Source organism: Podarcis gaigeae (genome assembly GCF_964106915.1).
Source record: "Podarcis gaigeae genome assembly, chromosome: 16".
Taxonomy (NCBI): domain Eukaryota; kingdom Metazoa; phylum Chordata; class Lepidosauria; order Squamata; family Lacertidae; genus Podarcis; species Podarcis gaigeae.
Window position 1 is genome coordinate 15,139,762 of NC_139693.1, and position 25,351 is coordinate 15,165,112.

General features: G+C 48.3%; 1 protein-coding gene across 1 annotated transcript in view; it reads left to right on the forward strand.

Annotated features, from left to right (window-relative positions):
- Positions 1 to 4,351, forward strand: part of RASGRP2 (RAS guanyl releasing protein 2) — a 42,738-nt gene extending 38,387 nt beyond the window's left edge. The window contains exons 16-17 of the mRNA XM_083716578.1: positions 2,911 to 3,011; positions 4,056 to 4,351. Of these exons, the coding sequence (XP_083572704.1) occupies positions 2,911 to 2,969 (59 nt within the window). The 3' untranslated portion in view covers positions 2,970 to 3,011; positions 4,056 to 4,351. The remainder of the gene's footprint in view (positions 1 to 2,910; positions 3,012 to 4,055) is intronic.
- The last annotated feature ends 21,000 nt before the right edge of the window (positions 4,352 to 25,351 follow it).

Sequence of the window (25,351 nt, forward strand, 5' to 3'; positions counted from 1 at the left end):
GGGCGCTGTACTGGCTGTGATGTCGCATGGGGGCGGTGCGTGCGTTAGTCACGCACTGTCCCGACGTCACCTTCCCACCCGCTGTCAGATCGCGGCTCTGGAGATATATTTGTTTTAAATGTCGCAATGGTTTTGCGGCTCCCAGTTTTTTTTCTTCTTCGGAAATGGGTCCAAGTGGCTCTTTTTGTCTTAAAGGTTGCAGACCCCTGGGGTGGAGTGACAGTGGCAGGGAGGAACCGCAGTGCAAACATTTTTGTAAACCACTTCCGGGGTTTTATTACCATCGAGCAGCATGTGAATTGTGAGAAATAAAATAAAGGAAATATGTCAATCTCATGAGTTGGGTTAAAAAGCCCCTTTGCAATATCTGAGTGTGAAGCCCCTCTCTGTGTGTCATTGTTCCTCTTGCCATCACCGCCTTCCACCCTGCAAAACATCAGCTGCTTCTCCCTGTAGCACCTTGCAGTGGCTGGATGGTGGAGGAGCATCTCCCCCTGGCGTCCTCTGCCTGCTTCGCAACCCAGGAGTTTGAGGGGAGAAGGGAAAGAGGAAGGTGGCTTTCCCTTCCTGCAGGTGCTGAATTCATAGCCGATGGATATATATCCCTTGATATATATTTTTTTAAGTCATTGAATCAGTTTACATAAAATAAAATTGCTTAAGTTATCTAAAGGAAAAATTAAAAGTTTGAGACTTTTGGAAAGTTAAAACAACAGTAGACTAAAAACAGATTAAAACTTGCATTGGTTTTCAAAATATCTGGATGGGCTTGTCTAAAGAAAAGTGTTTATAGCTGGCGTCCAAAAGATTATGGGGATATCAATAGGCAGGTGTCAAGGCTGGAGACGGGAGAAAATCAGCAATAGCTCACAAGATGCCAGTGAAGTTAACTCTTTAGTCAAAGAAACCGAAGTGGTGCAGGCCTAGTGATCACAGCGGCTCTTCCCAGTAGCTCTTGCCCCAATGAGGCCATTGTGAGGACTGAAGGTCCCTGCCTTCCTGCCGCTTCTCTAAGACTCCTCCCCCACTTCCTCCCCCAGCAGCCTTAGACTCCTTTGTCTTGTCTCTCATTGCTCTGCCCTCTTCATACCTCTGTGTGCTGGTCCCGGGGGGAAGGTTACCGTTGGTGTAGTCAAAGTCCAGTCCTGGGTCACTAGCCTGGAAACAGTTCACAAGGAGCGGGGCGAGGTCCGAAGCAGGAAGCCGGGCGGGAACAGGAACACTGGAGGGTCAGGTCTGGGTCCGGGCAGGAGCAGGTATTCAACAACGTTGCTCCCACAACCTGGGACCGGGCTGACTGGCCTTTATCTTCTCTGAGGCCAGGGGCGGTCCCGGCCCCCAGGAGACCCACCTCTCTTGGCCTTAAGGCGAGCACTCCTCCTGGGAGAAACCAGTTCCCTCCGCCTCTCTGCCCTAAGCCTCTGCAGTTCAGGAGAGGCTGGGGAGTTACTGGACCCAGGGGGAGACTCAACTTCCTCTGGCAGGGCTGGGAGAGGCACACCTGTAGGCACTGTGTCCTTAATCACCTCTGGAGCTAGAGTGAAATCACCTGGTGCCTGCTCCTGAGGATCCGGCACAGGTGCAGGCGCTTCAGATCCAAGGCCCTGCCCCAGTTCAGCTGGCCCTGGAGGCGGGGACTCCTGTGCAGGCTGGGATTCCTCCGGTTCAGCCTCTGAATCGGATTCCCAGGCCATCACACTCTGCAGGTTCTGTGGGGAGGGGAGCTGTCACAGCAGGAGGGGGAGACTCCCTAGATTCTTCAGCAGCCGGCCTCGTCTCCCAGCCACCCCCTCCTCCCTCTGCTTCTAGTCTTCTCTTCCTGCTCACCAAACCCTGTTGCTTCTTCAGCTTCTGACCCCTCCTCCCCCTGGCTTTCCCCCTCTGACCCCTCATCATGGTCCCACTGCCACTCCCTGGGCTCTGAGCCTTCTCTGGGGGTTCCCCAGCTGGTGCCTCCCAGCGCTCCTCGGCATCCAGCCAAACCACGATAGCAGGGAGTTCCAGTGTGTGGGTGCTGCTGCCACATTAAAAGCCTTGCGAATGCGGAACGCGTATTACGTGGCACCTGTCATAGAGCCAGTTCTGCAAACTAAAGCAGTCAAGTGGGTCCATATATGGGGTATACATTGCTGGGGGGTTAATATTTTTGCAGCAAAGACCTGGGAGGCTGTTGGAATATATTGGCCCCCTTTTCCATAGAAAAACCTTATATTAACTTTGGTAGATCTTTGGGCATTTTCAATAGTATTTTTAACCTGATAATGCCACGAGACCTTTTCCTGGAAGGTTATACCCAGGTATTTAAAAGATGATACCTGTTCAATAGGTCGATTGTCAATTCTCCATTTGTGTCTCATTCTTTTCACCATAACTTTGGATTTGCTATCGTTAATTGTTAATTGTTCGGCATGACAGTAAACAGTAAGAGATCTTAGAAGTTTTCTTAGGTCTATACTGGGAGGGGTGTACCAGCCAATTTAAGGGGGTGGGCATTTTCTTTCTCTATGTTTCCTACTAAGGAGTTAATACAGAAATTGAATAAAGTAGGCACAAGGACACAGCCTTGTTTAACACCATGGTAGGTTTAGATTTCCTTGGATAAATGGCCCTGTCGGTCACACCTAACCCGGACCCGAGTGTTTTCGTATAAACCATGGATGAGACACAGTAGATGTCTGTCTATGTTTGAGGCGCTTAGTTTTTCCCAAAGCCTATCTCGTGATATTAAATCGAAGGCAAATTCAAATGTATCCCTGTCGTGTTTTATGACTTCCTTGATATTGTATGTGGGCTGGAACTGGTCTGTGACTGAAATAATGAATTTCATTCATTGCTGGGGGGTGTAATTCAGGGAATCCAGCAAAAGTGCCTTTCAATTCAACCCCCATCCTCCTTCGGGTCTCCTTTCAGAAATCCAGGAAGAGGACACGCAAGCGGTGGAGGACGGGGTCTTTGACGTTCACCTATGAGGCCGATGCCAGAGGGGGCAGCCTGTGGGGCTGGCGTGTCAGGTGAGGATGGCTGAGGGTTCCTGGCTTCCCCTTCTGGTCCTGGGGGTGAAAGGGGCGGGGGAGGGGCTGCTAAGGAGGAAAAGGGCCCCACAGTGCTTTGCCCTGGCTCTTCCTCGCTCTGAGCTGTGGCTGTTGCATGGAGAGCACCCTCTGCACGGCCCGCCTTTGGGAGTGGAGCCCAGGAATGTGGACTGTGCACCCCCCCCCTTTCCAGCTATTTCTGGGCAATATGCCTTGCACGGTCCTTCAGCATCGGCCATCCTAGTTGGTGATGATGAGAACCGGGGGCCGAAAGGTCCTGGAAGGAGTTGGGCAGTCTCTCCCCTCCTCAGAGTGGGGCAACTTAGAAGTAGGGCAGGGGCAATGGCATGCTTGATGTTTGCAAAGACACACACACACACACACACACACACACACACACACACCTCTTTAAATAAGTACAGTGGTACCTTGGTTCTCGAACTTAATCTGTTCCAGAAGTCCGTTCTAAAACCAAAGCTTTCCAAAACCAAGGCACGTTTTCCCATAGAAAGTAATGCAAAATGGATTAATCCGTTCCAGACTTTTAAAAACAACCCCTAAATCAGCAATTTAACATGAATTTTGCTATCTAACGAGACCACTGATCCATAAAATAAACAACGTACTGCAGCCACACAATCAATCAGTCAGTAGCTGAACTGGGTTCCACACAGTCACAAAAACAAAACAAAAAGAACCGCAAAAAACAAACTCAAAACAGAAGAGTGGCACTCAAAACGGAGCATGTTCAGCTTCCAGAAAAAGTTCACAAATCAGAGCACTTACTTCCAGGTTTGCGGTATTTGGGTTCCAAGTTGTTTGAGTACCAAGGCGTTTGAGAACCAAGGTGCCACTGTACAACAAAATGCAACAAAAAGCAATATCTGCGCCAAGATGAAATGCAAATTTGTACACAAATGAAAGCTGAAAGTGGTTGGCACCATCTCATGAACGAACACGGGTGAAATGGATGGACGGATTGGTCTGCCGATTTGCCTCCAACCCATGTCTTTGTCTTTGCAGAACCATCTCCTCCGTGGACGCCCCCCCACAAGCCCTCAGCTGTGGCCTTCCAGTGACCTCCCCCCAGCTCATGTGGGATTCTGTGTGTTTTCATGGGGTGGGCTTGAGATATGAAGAGAGGCGGTCCACTGAGGTTTCGTCCGGAGCCCCTCCTTCTCCTTGGACATGCCTTCTGGGGGGGTGCTGGGGCCTCTTCCTCCGATCGCAGGCCTTCCCAAAACGTGTGTATATTTGTATCAAGAACTGGACTCAAAGATGTAATAATTATTATTATAATAAATTTGACACTTCCTGCCTGTCCATCTCTTCCATTCTCAAAATGCCCCTTGGGTAGGGCTGGGTGATACCTGGTTTTCAACATCACGATATATCACCAGTTAAACATCGCGATATACCGACATATCACAATGTCTGAAATAAGGATGGAGCTATGTATTGGCTGGCTTCACGGTTTTTCCCACATTGTGATTTTTGCACAACACACACACACACACCATGATTCACAATGTATTGCGAGGTCAAAAAGTATGAAACTGTTATCACGATATAGATTTCAAACTGGTTTTGGATGATATATTGATATATCACCCAGCCCTACTCCTGTGAGGTTGACCTGAGAAGGGTCTCTCTCTTTCCTCCTCCCTTTTTCTCTTTCTTTGAGACTCCCCACTCTCTCTTCTGTGTGCTTGGCTGGTTTCCCCTCCAGGTCCCACTAAGCCCCACTTCCTCCTTCTTTCCTTTGACCAGGCCGCCTCCCAGTGCTTCAGCAGCAGGTGGATATCCAACAGGTGAAGCTGCCCTGCCACCTCTATACCTCCATGTCACCTAACCTATTTAGAATCAGTTGCAAACTGCCGCATTTGCATGCGCAGAGTGGGTGCAAATTCTCCGAAATCCAACCCACAGCAATGCTGGGCAGGAATTGCCATGCAGCTGCCTTTTGGGGAGGTGGGTGGTGGCGGAGGTAGGGTGGGGGGGCTGGCATCTTCTATGTAGAACAGTCCTGGGGAGGGGAGGGAGGGGGGCACAGTTGATTGGATGAATATCGATATGATCTCCCCCTTCATTTCTTGTCAAATCAGACAGGGGAAGAAAAGAGAGAAAAAATAAAATAAAAAACCCAGTATTGATTCCTATCCGCCCCCCTCCCTCGTGCGTCTCCTCTGGGGTGACAGCTTCTGTTTATCATTCCATATGGCTCATGTCAACGCTGCCTTCGCAGGGGCCTGGAATTTCTGGCAAGGTGTTAACATGCTGCACAAATCTGCCTCTTGCCCCATATAGCAACATTTCCCTCTGCCCCACAAGCTCACACGCAGGGTTAAGGGGCCCCTAACACACGCACTGGGGACGCAGGTGGCGCTGTGGGTTAAAGCCTCAGCACCTAGGACTTGCCGATTGAAAGGTCGGCGGTTCGAATCCCTGCGGCGGGGTGCGCTCCCGCTGCTCGGTCCCAGCGCCTGCCAACCTAGCAGTTCGAAAGCACCTCCGGGTGCAAGTAGATAAATAGGGACCGCTTACCAGCGGGAAGGTAAACGGCGTTTCCGTGTGCGGCTCTGGCTCGCCAGAGCAGCGATGTCACTCTGGCCACGTGACCCGGAAGTGACTCCGGACAGCGCTGGCCCCTGGCCTCTTAAGTGAGATGGGCGCACAACCCCAGAGTCTGTCAAGACTGGCCCGTACGGGCAGGGGTACCTTTACCTTTACCTTTAACACACGCACACACAGCCGCCTTTCTCAAGGGCCCCCCTTTCACTTCTTTGGGGCTGCTGAAAATAAATATACTATACCGCTGTATAAATACCAAGTGGGGGAGGCAGGTTGCATTTCCCTTCTGTGGCAAGCAAAAGGCACTCTACCCATGCTTAAGGGCACCTTCATCACTTCATGTGTTCCAATGGTCAAGCTTGCTTTTGGGGGGGAAACTGGGCTCTTCTTTCCCAAAGGCAAATTACAAGAGGAGAAAGTCTATTAAGAGCCACGAGGAGCTGGGATAGAGGAGATGGAACTTCCCTCTGCAGAGGCACTCTACCTCTGAACACCAGTTGCTGGGGGAAACAGCAGGAGTGGAGGGGGCTCCCTTTTGTCAGTGATTCCTGGATTTGTGTTCCTTCTACCTGCACAATTCTATGGTTTTGTGGCTTTGGCTGCCCAGTGTGGGGAAGCAGAGGTGGAGCAGCACAGATCTCCTTTGTTCTTGTCTGGCAGGGAACACTCTTAGGAACAGAGGCTCCTGCCTTAAACTAAGTCCGACCATGAGTCCATTCAGCTTTGCCCACACTGGCTGGCAGCATCCCTCCAAGGCTTCTGATTGTGTGGAAGAGAGACAGATTCTTTGGGGAGTGGAAGGAGCTCTGCTCCCCTTTCAGAGTTAAGCAGGAGAGCGGGGTGGGGTGGGGGGTGGGAAATGAATTATGAAAAGTATTGATTGGTGCATGGATGGCAGGAGCGATAAGCTCCAGGCAGCCTTAAGCAGGCCGGTAAACATGGCCTGGCTCTCAGCTCCCCTCTGGCTAAGCGGATTAAAGGGGAGGGGGAGACGTGACCTTTTCAGGAAAGAACCTCCTCTGCTGACAGCAACTTTGTGCCCCCCCCAGCATCTCAGCTCTGAGCCAAAACAGCTGGAGTGCCTTAAGATTTGCCCCCCTCCCAAGCCCAAGGCAAGTCGCTGTTTCCCAAGCAAAGGGAGCAGAGAGGGACTTGGAGACAATTTTGTGCATTGTTGGGGGGGGGGGTCCCCTGTTAGGGCTTGGACCCCTCCCCTTTGCTTCTGTGGCCACCTCAGACTAGCAAGGGGTCAGGATTGTGCTGGTAGGCATAGAACTGTCAAACCGAAAGAGGGGCGCCAAAGGCCATTATTCCCACCCCCTGCAATGCAGGCATCATAGACTTTGGTATGGCAACTGGGCACCCTCGGGGAGCTGCCATGTCCTAGCCATGCCCCCCAAATGCCCTCGGCTTGTCTTGGTCACTTTGGGCCTTTGTGCTGGGCAGCTGGCAATGAGCTGCCATTCCCCACAATGCCCTGGGGCATTGCAGGACATTTGAGGGTGAGCCCAGAGGAGGCTCTGCTATCACAATAGACATCCACATGGAGAGATTTGCTAGCCCACTTAAATCTCTCACAGGGGCCAGCCAGTGAGATGGGAGGCCTAGGACATGAGACCTGTGCTCCTCAACATTTGGAATGCACAGGTAGACTGCCCCTGGCCATGGAGGCTTGGCTATCACAGTAGAAGTCTATATGGAGAACCCTGCTGGATGAGGCCAATGGTCAAAAATGTCAGGATCTCTGCTCGGCCAAGCTGATAAAGCTCACCTTCCTCCGGAATCACCCTCCCGACAAATAATTAACGACCTGAGCCTTTGATGAGGCCTCAGGCACATTCCCATTAAGCAGAGTTTCCAGCAGCATGCGGAAGGATGAGGTAGTATGAGCTACGTGGCTAAAGAGTTTTAGTATCTTCTACGCAGACAGCAAAGAAAAATACATACTCTCTCTATGAAAGCAGAGAGCAACTGAAACAAAGGAACAAAGGAACATGAAACCAGTAATGTCACATCTGTCTCCTCTCCCGTGAAACTTCCAACAGCCTGGTCTGTCTCTGGAATGTAAACAGAGTCTTGTGACTCCAAAGCACTGCTCAGTGGCAAACAGAAACTAACACAATCTAGTCCAGCATCGTGACTTACCTCACAGTGGCCAGCCAGGTCCCCCAAAGGGGGGCCCACAAGCAGCACCTGAGCGCAAGAGCCCTCTGCCACCCATCCCCGGTTTCCAGCACCTGGTATTCAGAAGCATTGCAGGATCAACAGCATCAGATGCAACTATACCGTTTGGGGCATAGCTGTCAAGTGTCCCTTATTTGGCGGGACAGTCCCTTATCCCAGCACCATGTCCCGCTGCTGTCCCTTATTGATGAGGCTTCATTTGGCTGCTGGCTGGGCTTTCTGCCTTTGGCTCAGAGGGGTTCAGAAGTTGAACATACCTGTGCCTGGAAAATCCCTTATTTTGGCTGCTGATCCCTTGTTTTCGAGGCTGCTGGTCCCTTATTTTCAAATCTGTAAGTTGACAGCTATGGTTTGGGGTTGGGATTCAGCATGGTCTCGTTTGAGATGGCTCCCTCAGCTTCTGTTTCTAGAAGGCAACAGGTAGAGGCAGGATTTGATAAGGAGTGGGGTGGGTTCAGGGTGTGGAAGTTCCTCCTCCTCCTCGTGATTTCTTATTTTTATTTTTCCTCGGAACCACGCTCAAAGCGACTCACAGCAACATACAGATTAAAACAGAACAACATTTCAAGATCAGAAACAACACAGTTTAAACTAAAAGTCACCCTAATATTGACAGGACAAATAAACATCTCGGGTTAATAAAGTCAGAAACAATGCCTAACAATATGAGGCATCCAAAATAGCAGCAAAATCAATACGCTGCCCTCCCCCACAGGCGGGGTGGGGGGTAAAGGAGGTGGGAAATTTGGTGCCCCCTTGATGGTTCCAGCAGACTTCCTCCTGTAGCAGTTGTGAATTTATCTGTTTGTTTATTGAATAAATTCTAGACACTGCTTGGTTCTAAATGAAAAGCCCAAAGTGGTTTACAAAAAGGCCAAAGAAGAAAATCAAGGGGGAAAATAATACAGCAATGAAAATCTAAAACAGATTGAAATTCACGTCGACTTGCTATGCATCTGGTAGGCTTGTCTAAGCAAGAATGCTTTTAGCAGGCAAGGAAATGGATGCAGTGAAAGCGCCTTCATGACATCAAGAAGCAGGGAGTTCCAAAGTGGAGGTGCTGCCACACTAAATAGCATGGAACAGGTATGGTTTGGCACCTGCAGTCATGGCAATTGAATTAAGGGGTTGCCTTCCCCCCTCCCCAATGACCTGAGCCCTGGAATCAATCTAAAGGGTGCATTCATAGGAGACTCTTCCTCGAGGCTACTACAGTGGTACCTTGGGTTAAGAACTTAATTCGTTCCAGAGGTCCGTTCTTAACCTGAAACTGTTCTTAACCTGAAGCACCACTTTAGCTAATGGGGCCTCCTGCTGCTGCCGCGCCGCTGGAGCATGATTTCTGTTCTCATCCTGAAGCAAAGTTCTTAACCTGAGGTACTATTTCTGGGTTAGCGGAGTCTGTAACCTGAAGCGTATATAACCTGAGGTACCACTGTATTGGCATGGTGTGTGTTTGTGTGTGTGTGTGTGTGTGTGTGTGAGAGAGAGAGAGAGAGAGAGAGAGAGAGAGAGAGAGAGAGAGAGAGAGACTCTGACTTTGTGCCTTTCTGAGCAGATGGGAGATTTGCCCCCATCTGGCCTGGCATCACTGGCGTTTTCACTCCCACAAAATGCCACGAGATGGGTGGAAATGAAAAGAAAAAGGACGAAGGGTTACACTGAATAATTCATTTGTGGCAAATTAATTATGCATTAATAAATAAGGGTTTAACCATCGGCTACAACATGTGCATTAGGTGACGGGTTGCATAGTTGCCGGCGATGGGTGGCATTTGAGGTGCTGTGGCACTTTGAACAGAGGGGCATAAAAGGGAAGGCTTGTGGGGGGGCACTTCTTGGCCCCCTCTTGCCCTCCACCCTCAGTAAGGCATCCAGAGAAAATTCACTGCCACAGTTCCTGCTAATCATTTAAATGCAACCTTAAGTGGCTTTTACTGCTCCTTGTTCAATAAGCCACCAATTTGGTAGGCATCTTAAGCCAGTCCTCCCAGGAAGGTTTACTCCAGTGTAAGCACCTGCGTTGCACTGCAGTCTGGATTTGTGGCACTCTCGACACAGTCCGTCAGGCTGTTCCAGTCTGTGCAACCTGTGCGGGTTGTGTCTCCTGTGACCCCCAACACACTTTGTTATACAGTGGTACCTCAGGTTACATATGCTTCAGGTTACAGACTCTGCTAACCCAGAAATAGTACCTCAGGTTAAGAACTTTGCTTCAGGATGAGAACAGAAATCGTGCTCCAGTGGTGCGGCAGCAGCAGGAGGCCCCATTAGCTAAAGTGGTGCTTCAGGTTAAGAACAGTTTCAGGTTAAGAACGGACCTCCAGAGCGAATTAAGTACTTAACCTGAGGTACCACTGTATTGCAAATGATGGTGGAGTCCCCTCTACTCTGCACTCTCTACAGGTATGTGGCTGAAAAACTCCCATGAGTTATTTCTTTATTGCATCCATCTCCTAACTTTTTCTCCAAGGAGCTCAAAGTGTGGCACACATGGTTCTGGCCCTCCTCATTTAATTCCCACAACAACCCTGAAAGGTAGGTTAAGCTGAGACGCAGAGATTGGCCCAAGGCCACTCGGTGGGCTTTGGCTAGATCTACACACAGGGGATGGGGACGGGACGCTATAAATAAGTCAAAAATCAAATCGTTATAACAAAAGAAAAAAAGCTATATGTAAAATCACATTGACAAAGTTTTATGCTCTACAGCACTACCTGGTGTTACGTGTTTATAACGCAGTTATAGCATCATAAATGGGCTAGTGTGGCTGAGTCCTTTGTGTCCAAGTGGGAATTCAAACCTCCCAGGTCCTCATCCTCATTTGAGCAGCACAACAACCCTGTGAGGTAGGTTAGGCTGAGAGGGAGGGATGAAGGATTTGAACCCTGGTCTCTCCCAAGTCCTAATGCAGCATTCTAACCACTACATGGCACTAGCTCTCTGCTGCCCTTGCTTATCTGCTTTGAATAGCTCAGGGGACAGAGCACAGGATGGCTTTGCCTTTTTCACAGATGGGGAAAACTAAGGTTTCTTGCAAAACTTGTCTTTTAACCGGAAGGCACTTCCATGTTCTCACTGTAGTGACAAAAGAAAGAGAAGGGAGGTGGATGACTTCTCTTTAAAGAGGGTTATGTATGTATAACCCCCCCCCCCAATTTCTCATGTGCAAGAGCTTGTTGTTCACTTAACGGTTTATTTTTAAAACTTCTATCCCCTCTCAGGGCAGGTTACAGCAATAAAGTGTACCAAAAAAGCCAACAATAAAATATTAAAACCAATCTAAAATAAAAAAACAACAATCCAGACATCATACTAGTATATCAAATTTCTATAGTCCAAGCATCACTTATACTAAAAAGCCGGGCGGAAAAGATACATTTTCAATTGGTGTCTAAAACTGAACAAATGCTAGAATAATATAAGGAAATGAGTGAGTTTGGGAACGTATGAGAGAGGAGGAGAAGGAGAAGGAGGAATAATGTTTGTATCTGACTTTCCAGCTTAGTGGTCTTCTGTTTCTTAAAACCTTTTCACCAGCGAAGCTAGTTAAGTATGGAACTCCTTGCCACTTGCATGACTTTAAAAGAGGATTGGACAAATTCGTACAGAAGGTGAAAGCTAATAGGTTCTTGTGGATCCTCCAGGTCCAGAGAGAGTCTATCTGGATTCCTAGACCCTCAGGGGCATTTGCTTACTCTGAGAACAGGATGTTGGATTTGACAGGCCCCTGATCTTGTTACAGGACTTGTAAACTGTTTGTTTGCAAAGCATTCTCTAACATTTTAAACACAAGTTTCCAAAAACAAGCATAACACGGCGTAAACGTCGACAGTAACCAAATTAAAATAATTAGAGCCTACCCGTAAAACAAGCAGGAGATAAAAAAAAAATACCCAACACAAGACAATAAAATCCATCTCATTTCACATTCTTCTTGAGTTCCTGTCGGCTTCCTCCCTCCTAATTACAAACGATCATGCAGGAACTACCTCAATCCAGAATTACTGTTTTTCCTTCCTCAACTCCCGAAATAAATAAAATATCAAATCACATACAGATCATAGTTACTTATTTATAGGCTTCCTAGTCCACCTTGTTGCACGTGGCCTCCAGGGATGGCAAAGAGCCTTTGATTGGCAATTAAGCCTTGCCGAAAGGTGGCATTAACGAGGCCTGGCCACAGGGTGACCGGATCCTGACCCTTTCCAGCAAACGCTGCTGTTCTTATGGCTCTGACTTAAAGGTAAAGGTAAAGGTAAAGGTACCCCTGCCCGTACGGGCCAGTCTTGACAGACTCTGGGGTTGTGCGCCCATCTCACTCAAGAGGCCAGGGGCCAGCGCTGTCCGGAGACACTTCCGGGTCACGTGGCCAGCGTGACATCACTGCTCTGGCGAGCCAGAGCCGCACACGGAAACGCCGTTTACCTTCCCGCTGGTAAGCGGTCCCTATTTATCTACTTGCACCGGGAGGTGCTTTCGAACTGCTAGGTTGGCAGGCGCTGGGACCGAGCAGCGGGAGCGCACCCGCCGCAGGGATTCGAACCGCCGACCTTTCGATCGGCAAGTCCTAGGTGCTGAGGCTTTAACCCACAGCGCCACCTGCGTCCCATGGCTCTGACTTAGCAGCAAGCAAAGATTCAGCTGGTCTCTCCAGATGTGTATGTTTGCAGCTGCACCTGTTGGGTTTATTTATTAGACCAGGTTCTGCAACCAATTAAAGTACAGTGGTACCTCGGGTTAAGTACTTAATTTGTTCCGGAGGTCTGTACTTAACCTGAAACTGTTATTAACCTGAAGCACCACTTTAGCTAATGGGGCCTCCCACTGCCGCCGGAGCACGGTTTCTGTTCTCATCCTGAAGCAAAGTTCTTAACCCGAGGTACTATTTCTGGGTTAGCGGAGTCTGTAACCTGAAGAGTATGTAACCTGAAGCGTATGTAACCCGAGGCACCACTGTAGTAGAGCCAAGGGGCTCCTCACACAAGACAATGCCCTGGACAGATTGGATGGAAGCTACTTTGGATTGTCCTGGACAAAACAACACAATGAACAAATTTAATAAATACCACAACCACTACTGCTTCTAACCATTATGTCAATTACTGGGGTGGCTCAGAGCAAGGCAGCGGCAGGGAGCCCTGTTGGCACCCAGGCAGCTGCTTACGGATGCCTGCTGTGCTGGCGCCATGCCTGATATCTATAGCAAGGTTTCCTGTTAACCTGGAGAAAATATGAAGTTACTGGAAGTGGAACAGAAACCAGGCGCTTCCTTAAATCTGCACAATCTACATGTCAGCAGAACCGGGGATTATGTTTTGTAATTTGGCACCTTGTCCTCCTCCCCAACCCTGGGCTGATCGAGGAACACAGGGCTCAATCATCGGGGCACGTTTTTAAACTGCAGAAACTGTTATATAGGAACATGAGAAGAGCCTGCTGGATCTAGCCCAGCCTCTTGTCCTCACAGTGGCCAACCAGATGCCCCTGGGCCCCTTAACTTCCATGGGTCTACTCTTGAGCGGAACTTAGTTGGCAGTGTGGTGTAGTGGTTAGAGTATTCGGCTATGAACTGGGAGACCAGGCTTCGAATCCCTGCTCAGCCATGAAGCTCACTGGGTAATCTTGGGCCAGAAGCACCACCACCTCTCAGCCTAACCTACCTCACAGGGCTGTTGTGAGGGTGAAATGGGGGGGGGGGAGAGAACCACGTATGCCACCTTGAGACCCTTGGAAGAAAAGGTGGCGTAAAATGTAATAAACACCCACAAGGAACAAAATAACAATTCTAATTCTGCCACTTTCCCTCCTTCTCCTGCACAGCACAATCAAGGTAGCTGTGTATAGATTGAAGAACCCATCAATAGGAGGCAAAACTTTGCCTAAATGTGCCAGATTATTATTATTATTATTATTATTATTATTATTATTATTATTATTTTGCAGCATCCTTCAGGCTAGGTGGGGTCTGTGTTCCACCCCTGCTCTCCCCCAAGCTAGTGATCTTTGGGAGCTCTCCTCCACCTTTGACTGCACACACTGGCTCCATGGCAAGCCCGTCTCTCAGAGGTGGGTGCACATCTTCTGTTGAAAGCCTTCCTCCTTCGTTCAGCACTTCTGACACCATGTCGTGCTGCTAATCGGGCTTAATGAAGCTGCATCTTTGTCAAGGAGAGAGGAATTGAAATCAAATGCAAGGAGTTGGTCTGCTCTGGTATAGAAAGTCTGCTTTGCCAGCCTAGACAGACCCTTCCTTCTCCTCCATTCTGGCCCGGTTTTATACTCTTATATAACGGTGAAACAAGTGAGGCTGGTGTAGACCCATCACAAATCTGTGGTGGTCCTGATGAGAAGTGTAGCGAGAGGCAAAAGGTTAAAGCCCCCTCCCCGGCATTAGTGTCCTGGCCTGGATCAGGCTCCCTATTCTGGGCAATTTATGTCACTCCCCACCTATTAAAGGCACAGGTGCATCAATGACATGCCATATTGGCCCTCAGTTCACCTAGAGTGCAATCATCCGAGGAGCATCGTCAGATGTAATTTCCACAAAACCGAACGAAGCCTATTCCCAAGTCAGCTTGCGGAGGATTCCTTGGAAATGTGGCCAGCCAACCCCACTAAGGGCAGGGGGGCTGGACTTGTGCCCCTATGTCCTGCCCTGTTGGCAAGGCTGTAAGCAGCAGACGGCCAAGCCTGAGCCCGCTCCCCACCCCAATGCCCCTGAAAAGAGAGCTCGGCTCAGTCCTCCTGATGCCATCAGAGGCTGCGTCTAATTAGTGGTTTTTCTGCGGCTGCCTGAGAGTGCTCTGCGGCTTCGTTCCTGGAGTGATTTGACGGCCTCTCGGAGGCTCTCTGGCCCATTAAAACGGAGGTCTTGGGGTGGCTAATGGGGAATTGGTTGGTGCCTCTCCTGATACTTTGGCGGCAGCCAGGGGTGAGGGGTGGCATGCTGTTTTTATAGTGTCTTGGGTTTTCCGTTTGAGAATCTGTCTCCAGCCGCAGTGGTGTGACTGGCTCTTGGGACTGGGCTTGCTGCTGCCCCTTAGTTTCGACCTGAGCAGGGCCACTTCAGAAATGCAGACCCCCAATCTGTGCCCGTTGCATCTTGGTCTGGGGTACAATGGTGGAGTCCAGCAGGGTCTAACCAGGAATAGTTTGCAAAGGACAGCAGCAATCTCTTTCTCTAGAGGGCCACAGGGAATGAAAGTGGGGGCAGGAGGAGGAGGGTATGTGGGGGTGGGCAGAGATAGCTCAAGCTTTGCAAACAGAAGGGGCCCAGGTTCAATCCCCACCCTCCTAGGGGAACTCTTGCCCATCAGGGGGGATGATACCAAGCTGGCTGGGGAAATGGGATGACCTGGTCAAAGGCAGCTTCTGGGGGTTCAGGGGAGAAGAAGAAGAAGAAGAAGAAGAAGAAGAAGAAGAAGAAGAAGAAGAAGAAGAAGAAGAAGAGGAGGAGGAGGAGGAGGAGTAGTAGTTTGGATTTGATATCCCACTTTATCATTGCCCTAAGGAGTCTCAAAGCGGCTAACAATCTCCTTTCCCTTCCTCCCCCACAACAAACACTCTGTGAGGTGAGTGAGGCTGAGAGACTTCAGAGAAGTGTGACTGGCCCAAGGTCACCCAGCAGCTGCATGTGGAGGAGCAGGGAAGCGAACCCAGTTCACCAGATTACGAGTCCACCGCTCTTAACCACTACACCACACTGGCTTCAACACTCAGGAGAATGGCCTACTGTGCCTGTGAAAGGTCCCAGGCTCAGGACCCAGGCTTTTGCCATCCCAGCAGCTCCTGATACTCGAAACTTCAACTCCCACAACTGTTTTGGACTCCCATCAAAGTTCAAAACATCTGGGGGGCACCAGATTGGTGAAAGCTGAGCTAGAAGGATGCTGAGGAGGGCAGCATCTGAAAATGGTCCAGAAGCTGCTGGATCCTAGGAGGTGGCACAACAGCTTGGAAGCTGAGCTGAGCACTGAATCGCCGTTGGAGGGGCACATGGATGTCACCACAACCGTGACTCTGAGTTAGGAAAGGAAGAAAGCTATATGTTGACGAAGAATATCAGAATATGAGTTTGTTCAACCCTCTTTTAAAGCCATCCAAGTTGGCGGCCATCACTGCCTCTTTGGAAGTGAGCTTCATAGTTTAACAATGCTTGAGAGCAAAGATACTGCCTCTGTCTAAATAAGGTGGAGAGGCCCCTTTCATCTCTGCAGGATGTGAGATGTAATCCACTGGGAGCAGTGAAAGACAACATTCCTTGTTTTCCTAGAGTGAACATGCAAGGGGATGTTGGTCCAGCCAGTTGAACTTCCTGTTCCTCCTCGCTGGAGCATCCTTCCTTGCATGTGATTAGTGGGTAGGCGTGACATTTCCAGACCTGGTAAAAGGCCAAGGCATGCTGCCACTCTCTCCCTTTTCCATCTTCCTTTCGTCCTGCAAACTTCCTGGGCTGAACTGCTGGCTGCCAGGTCACCTCCCTTATGGGGTAAACCTGTTTGTATATGTTTGTAACTTTAAGCCTAAAGCCTGCCTTCAGGGATTACACTGTGCTCTGCCTGATCATGAGTAAACTTTACATTTATTGCTTACGAATAAGACTGTGATGTCTTTATTTTTTTAGGAGGGATTCAAGGGGTCTTATCAGGAAAATATTAAAACACATTTCAATCTGGACAAGCCAGATTGAATTGCTTATTGTCTTAAGAAACTCACACAAGTTTGCAACTAGTTTTCTGCTGTGTAAAGGGGAATGCACTCTGCTAAGTGAACAAACTTGCTAGCGCAAGTTAGGAAGGATATTAATAAACAATAGATCCTCTCCTGCCACCCTCAACATTCCCACACAGGACACACACACACACACACAAGGATGTCTCCTCTCCCAAGGTAAGGATGGAGAAGGGAGTAGGAAATGAGGTCAACACAAAGCATATCAGTCTAGCAAGTGAGGGAAGGTCAGCCCAGGTTAGGTCAAAGACAGTCTAGGGAGCGTAGAGGTTCCCCCTCAAATCTTTAGTACAAGCTGAGCTGCATCTCAGCACTTCCAGCAGAAACCTCCGTTAGTCCAAAATGCGGCTGGATTATTATTATTAATCAGGACTGAATCATTTTGATCCTGTTCCTCCATTGCTTTGCTGTCTGCATGGGCTTCCAGTCGGCTTCTGAACCCGATTCAAAAGGCTGCTTTTGATCTTTCACGGCTTGGAAAATCATCATGGGAGACCCAACTCAAGAGGGCCCCCTGCTGAGGGTGGGGTGATGGATGGCCACTGGGGAGAGGGCATGTTTGGTGGTGGTGCCCCAAATTTATGAACTGCTCTCCCCAGAGAGGCTCACCTGTTGCCACCTTTCCGGTGTTTGATGAATACATTTATATTTCCCCTGGGCCTTTTAAAACCACTTAAAACTGTTCAAACGTTTAAGCTCCTAGTCTTCTGAATGAGATCCCAGTCAGATGTATTTCTTCTGTGCTGTTTGAAAGGCTTGGCCCTGTCGATCTTACTCTCTGCTGTTGGAGTTTCCAGTGTTGCATTAATTTATTGTTTTTGTGGTTTGCTGTTATTTCAGTGTTGTTGTATGCCAAGAACCCTGCAATTATTTATATTACAGCGCGCTCTAAATACAGTATATATTCCTCTTGACGGATTCCAGGTCAGTCTGCAATAAGGCAACAACAACATTCTTCAAGCAAGACCGAGAGGGGACGATTTATAATACTGAAAAGCAGAGAGAGAGAGAGAGAGATGGAGACAGGCCATCAGATGTGTTTAAGATGATGATAAGCAGATAAAAACATTTTGACCTGGTGCTGATGGAAATGGTGGAATGCGGGCGCCCATCAAACTTTCTTAGGGTATTCCAAAGTCAAGGGAGGGGGGTAGGCACCAAAGGAAAGACCCTTTCCTTATGCATATATGAGGCACAAACGGACAGTCCTTGGAGAAGGTCCTCACATGAAGGCAAGTTGGCATGGGAGGAAGAGCTCCTTCTGACATTTGCCTGCAACCCCTGCTGCTGCTGCCAACCAGGGCAGGTACCCAGCTAGGTGGGCAAAGAGCCCAACCATGTCCACTGATCCCTGTGAAATGAAGGCCCTTAGGGCTGTCATATTTGGAAGAGCAAAAAAGAGGATACACACACCCACGGCTGGCTCAGCTGAGGTTTGGGAGCCTCCCAAGTGCACGCATGCCCCCCCCCAACCCTGGACAATTCTTGTAAACTGTAAAAATCCACCGAGAAGGAGATATTGGCCATTGAAAAGAGGACATGTCTGGGAAACCCCGGACAAAAGGTGACCTTACAGGCCCTCCTTTCTCCTCCTTTCTCCTGGCCCCATGCAAAAGGTCTAGAAGCAGGAGAGGGGGTTATGGTTGCCAGGCATAGACCCTCCAAGTGTCCCGATTGTCCAAGGAAGTCCCAGATTTACAGAAGCCATCCTGGTTTCTGTTTTGATCCCAGGATGCCCCACTTTTCCTTAGAACGTCCCTATTTCCATTGGGAGGGGTGAATGTTGGAGGGTATGCAAGCAGGCAGGCAGAGGGGGCAGCACTAAGGGGGCCATTCAGGGGGCCAGGCCCAGGCCCTTGTCCCCAGGCTGAACAGGAGCAGCCGAGGAAAAAGAGAACACCCCATGGCACAGGATACTTTTTGTGTGTGGAAGCCTCTGAGAAATGAAGGCAGGGGGCAGGGAGGAAAGGGCTATTGATGGCTGTTGGCCAAGATGGCTCTGTTCTGCCTAACAATGCTTCTGAACTCCAGTTTCTGGAAACCGCAGGATGGAAGAGGGCTCTTACGATCCTGCTTATGGGTTTCCTTTTGGGGCATCTTCTTGGACTGTGAGAACAGGATGCTGGACTAGATGGACCACTGGCCGGATCCTGCATGCTCTTCTTAGGCTCTGTTGTTAGCTGGGGTCTCACCACTTTGCAAGGCACCCAGCCACTAAGAGGAGGTTTTATTTATGCATTTGAAAAAGAAAGTGGAAAGAGGGAGATCTGCGCCCCTGTAGCTGGAAAAGACCCTGAGCCCTTGCCCACCCCTTGCCCACGGCTCTGTTGTGGCCTGCCCACACCCCAGGCCTGGCCTGCTGCTCACCAGCACAGCTTTTAACTCCTCATTAAAAACTCGTTTTTTCTCCCCTCCAACTAATCAGTCCCCGTCAGAGCAGCAGCTGGCATCCTTGGGAAGCTGGCAGGGCCCGATGCTGATGGCACAGCTGTCTTGGGGCTGCCTTTCCTTTAGTCCTCCTGACCTGATGCTGCGACAGGGTTAGGCCAGCAGGAGAAGAAGAGGAGCAAAAGGGGAGCAAATTCTTGGGCAGACCAAGTTCTCATAATGTTGTCCTGCCTGGGGCTAAGCCTGGGGCTTACCTGGGGCTAAGCCCCACTGAAAGGACAGAGGGTTGCTTCTGAGTAGATATGTCTAGAATGGTGTATAGGACCATGGGATCTCTGCCTCCTCTAAGTCAGGAAGAAAGGCTTCTCACCTGCTTAGACTCCCGTCTGAATTTGAATTCACCTCCCCACCCACCTAATCTTGCTGTTATGATCTTGTTTCCTCGCAACAAGAGCGAGGAAATCTAATGGCTTCTGCATATGCCGTGTGACAGTAGAGATAATATCATGTATGAATGTTCTTGAGGCATAAGATTTTTCAGTTCCTTTCCCTTCCCCCCCCCAAAAAAATGTCAAGCAGGAAAACATTCAAGGCAAAAATTCATACAAATTCATGGAGGAGAAAGCTATTGATGGCTACTAGCCTGGATGGCTTATGTTCTGTCTCCATAGTCACAGGCAGCAAGGCTTCTGAATCTCACTTGCCGGGAACTGCAGGAAGAGAAAGGGCTCTTGCGTACCAGTCTTACTTGTGAGTTTCCCATTGAGGCAACTGGATGGCCACTGGGAGAACAGGATGATGGGATAGATGGTCCCCCAACTGGTCAGATCCAGCAGGCTCTTCTTATATGTTCTTCTTATATACCTCATATTTGTGCTTAGTTCATTTTCTTAGATTTGCATTCCGAAGCCCTGGAGGGGTCCGCTTGGGCATTCAGGGACCTTGGGAGGATGTAAAGACGCTGAGGGAATGAACTCTTGTCTATCAGAGCTATTTCCCTGGCACTGTTGGTTTTGATGATTTGGGTATGTTGTGTCTAGTTCTGCGATATTTCGAATTTCATTTTGTGAACGGTCCTGGGACATTGTTATGAAGAGCAATATAAAAATGAGATTATTATTAATATATATATATATATATATATATTTGCTTTCGTAGATTTTCACGGGTACAGGAATGCAGGTTTTGGTGTCCTCGGGTGTCTTCCCGTGTAAAAGTTGGGGTGTCTAGGCGACGTTTCGACGAGGTCTCACTCGTCATCTTCAGGCTGGTGCTTTCGGCTTCTTGTTACTGGAACAGAGCGGGATCTCAATGTTTGAGTTCCTATAAATACTGTAGAGGGGGTGTGGTGTCTAGCCTCCAATGTTCTGGGCAGAGAGGAAGTTCCCAGGCTAGTGTGCCTTTTCTTCTTTTGTTCCTTAATTACTTGAGAGATACCTTGAGTGATTTCTTGAGTGATATCCTGAGTACCACTTAGGTGGGTCATTAGGTGTGGATTAGTTGCTAAAGTCTTTGTGTCTTGACCTCTTGAACTTTGTGAAGAGTTTTCCTGAGAAGATGGCTGTATTGCACTTAGTTGTGCTTTGGCTTGGCTTCGTGTATAGGGGCGAGCTGTGGTTTTGTGGCTTGTGTCAGCCAGATCTGTGTAGGGATTGCAGGGGGGTGCAGCATCCGGAGGTGCCACCATGGATTGGCTACTGGATGGTGTCAGTAATTCATCTGTGTAGAGGGTCTGGGTTTGGGTCTGGTGTGGTTGATTGGTGTTGGCGTTCTGTGTGCCTCTGGATCTGGTGTCAGTTTTTGTGGAGAGGGCTAATTTCCAGATGTCTGGCAAGCGGGATGTGTCGTCACGCTTGTTCATGTTGTGAGGGTGTTTCTCTATCTCGATGGCTTCCATGATTATTCTCTTGTGGTGATGTTCCGTGTTAAAGAGCAATTTGGAATCTGCAAAATTAATTTCGTGTCCTGTTTCTTTCATGTGTTGGAAAAGAGAGGAAGTTTTTTCTTCTTTTTTGACGGCATTCTTGTGTTCTGCGATACGTGCATTTATTCGTCTGTTTGTTTGTCCAATGTACGTGGCTGGGCAGACTTTGCAGGGTATTTCATAGATCCCTTGGTTTTCCAACTGGATTTTATCCTTGGGGTTTCTGAGGATATTGGCTATTTTTTGGTTGGTGCAAAAGGCTGTTTTGATATTGTGTTTATGGAGGATTTTGCTAATTTTATCTGTAGTGCCCTTGATATAAGGAAGGAGGGCCATGCCATTGTTTTCTTCTGTGTCTTGGTTTTTGGGGGGTGTTTCCTTTTGGATTAGCTTCGTAATCCTGTTTTGCTGGTATCCATTGGCAATTAACACATTTGAGAGATTCTGTAACTCAGTTGTCAAGTGGTCTTTGTCAGCCAGGCGTTTGGTTCTGGAGATGAGAGTCTTGGCTACGGAGTTTATTTGTGCAGGGTGGTGGTGTGATTGTGCATGTAAGTAGCGGTTGGTGTGTGTTTTTTTCTGGTAGATAGTGTGTCCTAGGGAGCCATCAGGTTTTTTGTAGATTAGGACGTCAAGGAAGGGAAGTTGGTTGTTGGCTTCTATTTCCATAGTGAATTGTATTTTGGGGTGTAAGTTGTTGAGATGTGTGAGGAAGCTATCCAGTTTTTCCTTCCCGTGTGGCCAAATTACAAAGGTGTCGTCAACATATCTGAGCCAAAGTTTGGGTTTGTGTTCTGACTTGTCTAAAGCATTGGTTTCAAAGTGTTCCATGTACAGGTTTGCGATGACCGGTGAGAGGGGTGATCCCATAGGTGCTCCTTCTATCTGTTTGTATCTTTGTCCATTGTGGATGAAGTACGTGTTGGTTAGGCAGTGGTTGGTCAGGTCCAAGATGTATTCGGGGGGATTGTATTTGTTTTGAATAGCTGTCAAGGCTTCATTAATGGGCACTTGTGTGAAGAGAGATACAACATCGAAGCTCACAAGTAGGTCATTAGGATGTAGGTTTTGCTTCTTTATTGTTTCTATGAACTGGAAGGAGTTTGGTACGTGTGAAGAGATGGATTCTGCATAGGGCTGAAGTTGCTTGGCGAGAAATTTAGCGAGATTTTGTAGAGGTGAGCCTATGGAGCTGACTATTGGTCTGAGTGGTGTTCCTTCTTTGTGTATCTTGGGGAGGCCGTAGAGTTTGGGGCATCTGGATGATTTTTCTCTGGGGATGATTCTTAGCTGGATTTCTTCACTGATAGGAGAGGCTTTTATTTTGGATTTGGTGGTTTTTTCCAGATAGGTGGTGGGATCTGTTTTTATAGGTTTGTAGGCAGGATCTTGGAGTAGCTTTGATAGTTTTGCTTGGTAGTCCGATGTGTTCATCACCACTGTGGCATTACCTTTGTCTGCTGGGAGAATGATTATGTTGTTGTCTTTCCTCAGGTTGGTGAGTGCTTTCTGTTCTTCTTTGTGTAAATTGCTTCTGGGTGGTTTGCTGGAGCAGAGGATGTTGGTGACTTCAAGTCTGATTTTATTGGCTTCATCTGGGTTGAATTTGGTTAGGCTAGCTTCGACTCCGCATATGATGTTTTCCGTGGGGATGCGTCTCGGGGTGACTGCAAAGTTGAAACCTTTGGAGAGTACTTTGGTTTCAGTTGTGGTGAGGATCCTGTCTGATATGTTATGTACTGTTTGTTTCATGGGTTGCTGTGGAGGGTGGCCGGGCTTCTGGCGTTTCTCTAGTTTGTGGAGTTTGTTGGTGTGTGTGTCTGTCTTATGTGAGGTCTCCGTTTCAGCTCTCCAGACGGCTAGTTGTTTGCATTTGTCCCAGAGTGCAGGGTGGATTTTGTTACAGAGTTTGAGGTGAAGAGTGAGTAGATCTTTGTTGGTTTGGTCTAGTAGGTATCTTTTCTTGTGTAGTTCGTTTCTGATTAGGGATAGTTCAGTTCGTTTCAGGATCCTTTCGGTGGCTGGGGTTTTAGAATGGAATTTAAGTTGGAAGCATGTGGGAATTAGTTTGTTGTCTCGGCAGTTGCGTAGGAACAAGAGATCACATAAGATGGTGGCTCTTCGGACTTCTAGTTTCTCGTAGGTTCTTGTCAGCTGGAAGGTTTCCTCCCCGTAGAGGTAAGATATTTGCTTTCGTAGATTTTCACGGGTACAGGAATGCAGGTTTTGGTGTCCTCGGGTGTCTTCCCGTGTAAAAGTTGGGGTGTCTAGGCGACGTTTCGACGAGGTCTCACTCGTCATCTTCAGGCTGGTGCTTTCGGCTTCTTGTTACTGGAACAGAGCGGGATCTCAATGTTTGAGTTCCTATAAATACTGTAGAGGGGGTGTGGTGTCTAGCCTCCAATGTTCTGGGCAGAGAGGAAGTTCCCAGGCTAGTGTGCCTTTTCTTCTTTTGTTCCTTAATTACTTGAGAGATACCTTGAGTGATTTCTTGAGTGATATCCTGAGTACCACTTAGGTGGGTCATTAGGTGTGGATTAGTTGCTAAAGTCTTTGTGTCTTGACCTCTTGAACTTTGTGAAGAGTTTTCCTGAGAAGATGGCTGTATTGCACTTAGTTGTGCTTTGGCTTGGCTTCGTGTATAGGGGCGAGCTGTGGTTTTGTGGCTTGTGTCAGCCAGATCTGTGTAGGGATTGCAGGGGGGTGCAGCATCCGGAGGTGCCACCATGGATTGGCTACTGGATGGTGTCAGTAATTCATCTGTGTAGAGGGTCTGGGTTTGGGTCTGGTGTGGTTGATTGGTGTTGGCGTTCTGTGTGCCTCTGGATCTGGTGTCAGTTTTTGTGGAGAGGGCTAATTTCCAGATGTCTGGCAAGCGGGATGTGTCGTCACGCTTGTTCATGTTGTGAGGGTGTTTCTCTATCTCGATGGCTTCCATGATTATTCTCTTGTGGTGATGTTCCGTGTTAAAGAGCAATTTGGAATCTGCAAAATTAATTTCGTGTCCTGTTTCTTTCATGTGTTGGAAAAGAGAGGAAGTTTTTTCTTCTTTTTTGACGGCATTCTTGTGTTCTGCGATACGTGCATTTATTCGTCTGTTTGTTTGTCCAATGTACGTGGCTGGGCAGACTTTGCAGGGTATTTCATAGATCCCTTGGTTTTCCAACTGGATTTTATCCTTGGGGTTTCTGAGGATATTGGCTATTTTTTGGTTGGTGCAAAAGGCTGTTTTGATATTGTGTTTATGGAGGATTTTGCTAATTTTATCTGTAGTGCCCTTGATATAAGGAAGGAGGGCCATGCCATTGTTTTCTTCTGTGTCTTGGTTTTTGGGGGGTGTTTCCTTTTGGATTAGCTTCGTAATCCTGTTTTGCTGGTATCCATTGGCAATTAACACATTTGAGAGATTCTGTAACTCAGTTGTCAAGTGGTCTTTGTCAGCCAGGCGTTTGGTTCTGGAGATGAGAGTCTTGGCTACGGAGTTTATTTGTGCAGGGTGGTGGTGTGATTGTGCATGTAAGTAGCGGTTGGTGTGTGTTTTTTTCTGGTAGATAGTGTGTCCTAGGGAGCCATCAGGTTTTTTGTAGATTAGGACGTCAAGGAAGGGAAGTTGGTTGTTGGCTTCTATTTCCATAGTGAATTGTATTTTGGGGTGTAAGTTGTTGAGATGTGTGAGGAAGCTATCCAGTTTTTCCTTCCCGTGTGGCCAAATTACAAAGGTGTCGTCAACATATCTGAGCCAAAGTTTGGGTTTGTGTTCTGACTTGTCTAAAGCATTGGTTTCAAAGTGTTCCATGTACAGGTTTGCGATGACCGGTGAGAGGGGTGATCCCATAGGTGCTCCTTCTATCTGTTTGTATCTTTGTCCATTGTGGATGAAGTACGTGTTGGTTAGGCAGTGGTTGGTCAGGTCCAAGATGTATTCGGGGGGATTGTATTTGTTGATACAATGTTGTATTTGTTGATACTGATTGTATCCAGTTGGAAAACCAAGGGATCTATGAAATACCCTGCAAAGTCTGCCCAGCCACGTACATTGGACAAACAAACAGACGAATAAATGCACGTATCGCAGAACACAAGAATGCCGTCAAAAAAGAAGAAAAAACTTCCTCTCTTTTCCAACACATGAAAGAAACAGGACACGAAATTAATTTTGCAGATTCCAAATTGCTCTTTAACACGGAACATCACCACAAGAGAATAATCATGGAAGCCATCGAGATAGAGAAACACCCTCACAACATGAACAAGCGTGACGACACATCCCGCTTGCCAGACATCTGGAAATTAGCCCTCTCCACAAAAACTGACACCAGATCCAGAGGCACACAGAACGCCAACACCAATCAACCACACCAGACCCAAACCCAGACCCTCTACACAGATGAATTACTGACACCATCCAGTAGCCAATCCATGGTGGCACCTCCGGATGCTGCACCCCCCTGCAATCCCTACACAGATCTGGCTGACACAAGCCACAAAACCACAGCTCGCCCCTATACACGAAGCCAAG